This window comes from Otolemur garnettii, unplaced genomic scaffold, assembly GCF_000181295.1.
Source record: "Otolemur garnettii isolate 467f Iridium unplaced genomic scaffold, OtoGar3 scaffold00049, whole genome shotgun sequence".
In the NCBI taxonomy this organism is placed as follows: Eukaryota; Metazoa; Chordata; class Mammalia; order Primates; family Galagidae; genus Otolemur; species Otolemur garnettii.
The window spans coordinates 13,104,037-13,112,062 of NW_003852444.1; the positions used below are offsets into that span (position 1 = coordinate 13,104,037).

General features: G+C 44.6%; 1 protein-coding gene across 1 annotated transcript; it reads left to right on the forward strand.

The window, feature by feature from the left end:
* The first annotated feature begins 111 nt into the window (after window positions 1-111).
* On the forward strand, window positions 112-1,543 carry KLF14 (Kruppel like factor 14). Its single transcript, XM_003791613.2, has one exon. The coding sequence runs from the start codon at window positions 112-114 to the stop codon at window positions 1,048-1,050; it is 939 nt and encodes a 312-aa protein (XP_003791661.1). The 3' UTR covers window positions 1,051-1,543.
* Window positions 1,544-8,026: the final 6,483 nt, after the last annotated feature.

Consider the following 8,026-nt stretch of genomic DNA (forward strand, 5'->3'; position numbering starts at 1 on the left):
CCGGCCTCCTGCTTCTCGCTCTGAAGCTGCGGGACGGACGCTCCCAGGAACTCTCCCGCTCGCGGCCGGCCGCGCTCGGACAGCGCTCGCCGGCTGCCGAGCGGTCCCAGCATGTCGGCAGCCGTGGCGTGTCTGGACTACTTCGCCGCCGAGTGCCTGGTGTCCATGTCCGCGGGTGCCGTGGTTCACCGCCGCCCGCCGGACCCCGAGGGCGCCGGCGGAGCCGCAAGCTCAGAGGTGGGTGCGGCGCCACCGGAGTCCGCTCTGCCGGGTCCGGGGCCACCGGGGCCCGCGTCTGTCCCCCTGCTCCCCGCCCCTAGCCCCGGCGCGTGCAGCGCGGCGCCCCACCTGCTGGCTGCAAGCGTCTTGGCTGATTTGCGCGGCGGCTCTGGGGAGGGCTTCGGGGAGAACTCGGGGGAAGCTCTGCGAGCCTCGTCCGGCTCCTCTGACCCGACCCGGTGCTCCAGCCCGACCCCGCGCTCTGAGTCGTCTCCAGCCTCCAGCGCAGCTGCGGTCTCCGGACCCGCGAGCTCCCCCGATGCACCCTCGGTCCTGGGCGAGCCCGCAGCCTCTGGGGGGGGTTCGGGAGGGGCCCCAGGGCCTGGCCCCGCCCCCGCCGCGGGTCAGGTGCTCCGGAGGAGGCCTGTCACACCTGCTGCCAAGCGACATCAATGCCTCTTCCCGGGATGCAACAAAGCTTATTACAAGTCATCGCACCTCAAGTCCCACCAGCGTACCCACACGGGGGAGCGCCCTTTCTCCTGCGACTGGCTCGACTGCGACAAGAAGTTTACGCGTTCCGACGAGCTGGCCCGCCACTACAGGACGCACACAGGCGAGAAGCGCTTCTCCTGCCCCCTCTGCCCCAAGCAGTTCTCCAGGAGCGACCACCTGACCAAACACGCTCGCCGCCACCCAACCTATCATCCCGACATGATTGAGTACCGGGGGCGACGTCGCACTCCACGTGCCGACCCTCAAGCCTCAAGTGTGGTGGAAAGGTCCGACTCCAGCCCCAGCCAGGCGCCCAGCCGCAGCACATGCCTGTAGGACAGTCAACTGCTTTCAGTACCCTAAAGGACGGTCCCCCAGGCTATTTTCCCTGCTTTCTCTCTGCGCATCCCTCTTTTCCAGAGTCATTAGATCAAGGCACAGACTGGTTCCTCGCTCGGATGGTGGGTCCAGGCAGGCATGTTGGACTCTGGGGAGGGACTGGGGGCCAGAAACTAGCAGAAATTCTTGCGACACGCTTACCATCCTAAAAGGGAGGATTGCCTCAAGACAGCCCCAGGAACTGGTGAGAATGGATGAACTCTGGTACTCTTCATAGTACTGAAGATCGTCCCCCTCCCTGGGACCAGGGATGTGAAACTGGAATTCTCAGATGCCTGAGGAGCTCCCAGTCTCAAAGTACTCTGGTGTCTCACCCACCCACCAGGGCGGACCTTGGACAGGGTGTCAAGGGTGGCAGTCTTGGAAATGTCCAGGACTGGGATTGATGAGAGGCCTTTGGAAACAGAAATTATTTCTATTTCTGTAAACAGCAATGTTTACTAATTTATTTTTAGTATCTTTTAAACAAGGATCTCAGGTTGATGGGAGACTGATGTCCTCCACTCCCCCAATTGCCACAGCTACCTCTACCAAGAGAGGCCATGTAAGCGTCCATGTGGATGTATGGCTGAGAGATGCTTCTTGGTGTCTGGGGAGTGGTGTGAGTCTGTCTGCAGGTCCTATTGTGTGATTGTAACCCTGCACTTGCGTCGTAGCCCTTCTCCCCATTTGGATTCCTGCTTGGGGATGGTAACTTTCCTGGCTCTTTCTCACAATGAAATTGGTTAAAGAATTTGAAAAACAGCCCTAAAAGTACCAGAAGGAAAGGGGTGGTCCAGAAGGAAAACCCAAGCAACATTGGGGTAGGAGAGGTCCAGAAAAAGACTTTTTAGAACTGTTGATGACTTTCAGGGAAATAGGGGCATGTGGTCCCAGCTGCTCCCACCCCAAGTATTCTCAGGAATGGTAGATTCTGTTCAATTCTTAGTTGGCTAACTAGGGGTTTATTTCCCTCAGGGTCTGTGAATTTTTGTTTCTGTAACAAGCGAGTTTGTGGATGGGAGAGGGGAAAGTGAGAGGCTAGTTTCTTGGATTTGAGGAAGGAGCAGCAAGGTGATAGTTATTATCGAATAGGGGATACTTTTCCTCTGTTTGGGGAGTTCCTCCAAGTTACATCCTCAAGACCCCTCTCTTCCCATGAAGGAATCAAACAGTATTTATTTTTTGTATATGTGTCTCTGCTGCTATGGATGAAATCACCGACAACTATGCTTGTTATGGATGAATGTGTATACATGTAACCTTTTCATTAGAGATAAGGCTGAAAGACATTCCCTGCCTATGTGAGGTCCCCTCTAGTTCCCTCCTGAATATCTTGTAGTAGTCCACCAGTCACACTTGTGGAGTATGCCATAATCTCATAGGACCGTAGCATGCATTTGGTTAAACAAACTTCTTTTCTCTGTTTTGCAGATGAAGATACTGATGCCTAGATAAGCTCAAAGTCGTATACTGAGTTGCTGACAGGAGCCTTGACTAGAACTTAGGTGTCTGGCCTTCTAAGTGACTCTTTCCCTTGCACTTGTTTACCCTTTCTCTTCCTCCTCTCTGGGCCTTTAGTCAAAGGATTCCTCTCTACTTTCCCACTGCCAGGATCTCATCCCTCTGTATTTCCTATCAATTTTATGTACCTTCAAATGTTGAGGTCCCATTGAGCACTTTTCCTGTTGTGTTTGATCCAAAATGCCTTTTCTTAATAGTTTAAGTCTATTCCCTCCCTTCATACTATGTGGACTTACAGTGAGAAGGACTCTCTGGCATCCTGGAAGAGACTTTATCTTTGGACCTGCTAAGTTAGTTTTCAATGTCAATTCTTTTTTTCTGGTCCTAGGCATTCCAGCATCCTTGAGAGAATGAATGATACAAACACGGCAATGGGATTCTCTCTAGTGCTCCTAAACTTAAGTGAGAGGGAGTCCTTAGAACCCAAAGAGTATGGCCTGTGACCTCAAAGACATTTGGTATTTTCTGATGAAGGGTAAGCAGGGTAGGTGGTGCTGTCCTTGAGTTACATATTGGAAGAGGAGGTCTCCAGTTGTGGAGGGAATTTTTGGTAGTAGAAAAAGTTGTCTCTTTGCTGTTTCCTCAGATAAGGCTGGATAGGTAGGGCACTAGGGGCCCCTTGAATGGCTCTGATTTCCCCTTTGTCCTTCTCAGTAGAAGATGTGTATCATAGGGTAAGTAGAACAAAGAATCTAAAAGGAAAGGAATTCCCACTAACCATTCTGGAACTGGGCTCAAGAAAGCTTGGCTTTTCTAGCCTTATTTGGGTTCTTCTGTCTTGGGGACTTTGGTCTGGGGATGGCCTCTGACAACCTGTGACATGTCTTTCATTAACAGAACTGACTCCTTTCAGGTCTTAGAGCGATGGGGAGGGAAACACCAAGGACACCAGAGTAGCCAGATAATGGAGGCAAAATTTTTATGCTATTCTTTCTTAGTCTTGATATTGTTGTTATCCTTTTCACTCTAGTGGCCAATTTTTGAGTAGTTATTAGTAAAATGCTATGGAACCATCTTCCGAGTTTTATTGGTGTTTCTTTTGCTTCTTGAACTGGGTGAGTGAATTTGTTTGGAAATTGGTTGGTGTCAGCCTGAACCTCTGGACCATTGCCCCCACCATGCTACCCCCATATCTGATGTAGGAATGATCTACTAACACAACTCTTCCTGAAATCTGGAAAGTGAATGATCTAAGTCACACCTTGGGTGTGAGATCCCCTGCTCCTGCTGGAAGGATGCGAAGGCTTTGCTTCTACCCATGGGAGCAAGAATATGTCATTTATCCCTATATCTCTGTTCTCTAAATAGGGAACCATATCGGAATTTCACTCTCAGCCCCTGTCTCTACTTCTTACTCACTTTTCCTAAAAGGGAAAAAAGATTTTGTTCACTGAATGGAGAAATAGGAAGGAGAGTCATTATACACACACTTCGAGTTATTTATTTATTTATTTATTTATTTATTATTTTAGTCTGAGTCTCATTTTATTGCCCAGGCTAGAGTGCCGTGGCATCAGCGTAGCTCACAACAACCTCAGACTCCTGAGTTCAAAAGATCCTCTTGCTGCAGCCTCCCCAATAGCTGGGACTACAGGTGTCCACCATAACACCCAACTAAATTTTGTGGGTTTTTTTTTCTTTTTTAAAGTAGAGATAAGGTCTCATTCTTCCTGGTCAAGTGATCCTCCTGCTTCAGCTTCCCAGAGTGCCAAGGTTACAGGTGCGAGCCACATACTCCAAGTTCTTTTATATTTATTTATTTATTTATTTTATTAAATTTTTTTTTTTTTGAGACAGAGTCTCATTTGTCACCGTTAGTAAAGTGCCCTGACATCACAGCTCACAGCAACCTCAAACTCTTGGGCTCAAGTGATTCTCTTGTCTCAGCCTCCTGAGTGGCTGGGACTACAGGTGCCCACCACAACGACTGGCTATTTTTTTTAGAGATGGGGTCTTGCTGTTGCTCAGGCTGGTCTCTAACCTGTGAGCTCAGGAATTTACCTACCTTGGCCTCCCAGACTGCTAGGATTACAGGTGTGAGCCACACACTCCAATTCTTTTATCTTTTTGTACCCCTCTAGTTGCAATTTGCATGCGTTCCACTCAGATTCTGTTTTCATATGATAAGCACACTTGTTGAGGCCCAGGCCTGTCTTCCAGAAGCACTTCTCTCTGCTCCTACTCTGTGGGCAGCCATGCAACTTGCTGCTATCCAGGTAAGTGTTTCATTGTGTATTTTCTTTTGAGTGCATCTTCCTAATATTAGGAAGGGTAGAGGAGGCAATTTATATAGTATTAGAAAACCCAATTTTGACCATGATATGGCTTCATCAGCAAAATACTTATATTTTTATCCAAATTAATCTGACTTCTATCTCTATTACTCATTTGGTTGAAAAGTTAGAGGAGAAAGGGATATGATTAATTTTATCCCTTTAACTCTGTTACATTCAAATGTGCATTGACTGTTAAATCTTGAGGCACTTCAACTGGAATTTGGGGAACAAAATGAGATGTGTGGAGGTGGAATGTCTAGTGTGCCAGGGCATTGGGCTTTCATGTTTAGTGATCTTGGGCCTTTCAGTTCTTTGGCCTTTTCAAGTCTTAGAAACTTATGATAGGTAGCTAGCATCTACACACAAGCTACTAGTTTTTTAGAAGACCTGGGCATAGACCATAAAAGTCGAGCTGTATAGGCTGCTATGGCTGATTCTGTTTAGCATGGATATAGGTAAGACAGGCTTGTTGTAGAAAGGGAAGGCAATATTGAATGGGTTAATTTGTACTGTTTTTATTCTCAGCAAGAATTGCACATGAGGTGAGGACTTCAAGAAGCAGTGGCATAAGTACTTAAAAATACATGTTGGAGAGATTCTAGCCCTAAAATTGTGCTAGAATTATCAGGTAGCATTAGCTATTCCCCCTTAATCTTGATTTGAATTGTACCCTTTATTAGAGCCCAAGAGAAACCAATGGGAGGGTCTGAGTTCTTTAATTCATATGGAGAATCCAAAGTGACCTTCTATTTATGCCCCAAGTTGGTGTCAGATGTGTTGATTATATAAGCCCCCAAAATGGAATCTCAAAGACTCAGCTCAAATATCCTGTGTGTTCAACCACAGAGAAGTAGTGGATTTCTGGTAATGGAAAATGGAAGTGTTTTTTTGGTATAGGTTTGAGGAATAGGCAAGAAATGCTATTATAATCCCTAAGTCAGGAAGAGTTAATTAAGAAGGGTTGTGCCTGTATTCTTCTCTCCCTAGGAATCAGATCTATTCAGGAAATCAAATAGGAATCATATTTGTTACAAATATACATTAAAATCTTGAAGTCAAAATAGAAGCAGTGGAAGGGTGAAAAATGAATAAAAGAAGACGGATTAATAAAGCTAGAGGAAGTCTTCTTTAAACGAAAGTCTGTGTTTTAGAGGGCAATATTGGTGATAGGAAAGGAAAAATAAGTAAGACCAGATTCATCTTTAATGAATCTTAAAGATGGGATTATAAAAGAGGATCGCATTTTAATCATTATTGGTTAGAGGAGGTAATTTAAACCTTAAGAGATATAACAGAAGAATTTGAGCAAACTTTCAGAGAGAAAACATGAATGTCCACCTCCACCAGAGATTTCATATTCAAGAAAATATTGAGAAATACCTACCTGAGTTTGCAGAGAAATAGTAGCTGGTTACAGAAAATGTACACAGTACTTCCCAGCACTTTAAACTTAGTTAGTTTCAGTAACATTACTATTGTCCATGGGAATATAGGTATGGCTTGGGGAATATACAGAATTAGATCCTTAAAGGAAAGTATAGGAAGATGAAACATGAAATATATCAAATTAGTTAGTCAAATTAATAGAAATTTGGAAGAAAAAAGCATGATCTTAAAGAATTTCCTGCGTAAGTATTTGTTAAAACTCAATACCAATTTTTGATTTAATATAAAATCCAGGTGGGACACAATTATAAGAGGGACTTTACCTAACAAATGCAATCAGTATAAACTGGTTCTCTGTACCCTCAATGAATCTTCAACAGTAAAAAAGAAATAGGTTGGGTGCCTGTAGCTCAGTGGTTAGGGTACTGGCCATATGCTCCAGGGCTGGTGAGTTCAAACCTGGCCCGGGCCTGCTAAACAAAAATAAATAAATAAATAAGCAGATGTGGTGGCCGCCTGTACTCCCACCCTCTAGGGAAGCTGAGGCAAAAGAATGGCTTGAGCCCCAGAGTTTGAGGTTGCTGTGGGCTGTGACACCACGGCACTTTACCTACGGTGACATATGAGACTCTGTCTCAAAAAAAAAAAAAAAAAAATTCACATGCTGGGAAATACAAAGGGTATCCATAACTTTATGAACACCCTGCATTAAAGCAAATCTCTACATAACTCAGATAAAAGGGGAAATTACAAAAAAATTAGAACTGAATAAAAACAAAAAGCAATCAATAGCAAGCATACAGTGCTAGGAGAGGAACTATACTTTATAGTCTTAAATTCTTTATTTGAAAAAAGAAAGATTGCAAGTGAATGAACTAAATTTTTGACTCTAGAAGAAAAGGAAAACAAACCCAAAGGAAGTAGGCAGAGATGTTGCCAGGGACCATGCATCCCTAATGAGGGAGATATTGTCTCTGCAGAAGCAATAATTGGTTTGTGAGGAGTAAAAAAAGCAAAATGAAAACAAACCTAGATATTACAATCATTGTGCTCTCCAAAAGAACATATTCGATAAATAGATACATACTATATGTATGGTTCAAGATGTTATAGGGTTTGGAGAGAAAAAAATCTAAAAATAATCCTAGAGAGGTGATAATGAAAAAAAGGATTAAAAATATGGCCATAGGTAAAAGAAGAAATTAGTCAACAAGAAAAAATGAGTAGAGTTTAACAAAACTCTTTTAAAAGCCTAGTAAAAAATAGATTTATTTGGTAAATACAATTTTTTTTTTTTGAGATAGAGTCTTACTTTGTTGCCTCAGGAGAGTGCTGTGGTTTCATAGCTCACAGCAACCTCAAACTTTTGGGCTCAAGCAATCCTCTTGCTTCAGCTTCCTGAGTACCTGGGACTACAGGTGCCTGTCACAAAGCCCAGCTATTTTTTTCCCTTTCTTTTTTTTTGTAATTAAATGATAACTATGTACATTAATGCAATTCTGGGGTACAGTGTGGTGTTTTCACATACAATTTGAAATATTTTCATCAAAATGTTAACATAGCCTTCATGTCATTTTCTTAGTTATTGTGTTAAGATGTTCATTTTTGGCTTGGCGCCTGTGGCTCAAGTGGCTAAGGCGCCAGCCACATACACCTGAGGTGGCGGGTTCGAATCCAGCCCGGGCCCACCAAACAACAATGATGGCTGCAACCAAAAAATAGCTGGGCATTGTGGCGGGCGCCTGTGG

Excerpts from the sequence above, each read along its gene's own strand:
- KLF14 (XM_003791613.2), top strand. The coding sequence starts at position 112 with ATGTCGGCAGCCGTGGCGTGTCTGGACTACTTCGCCGCCGAGTGCCTG.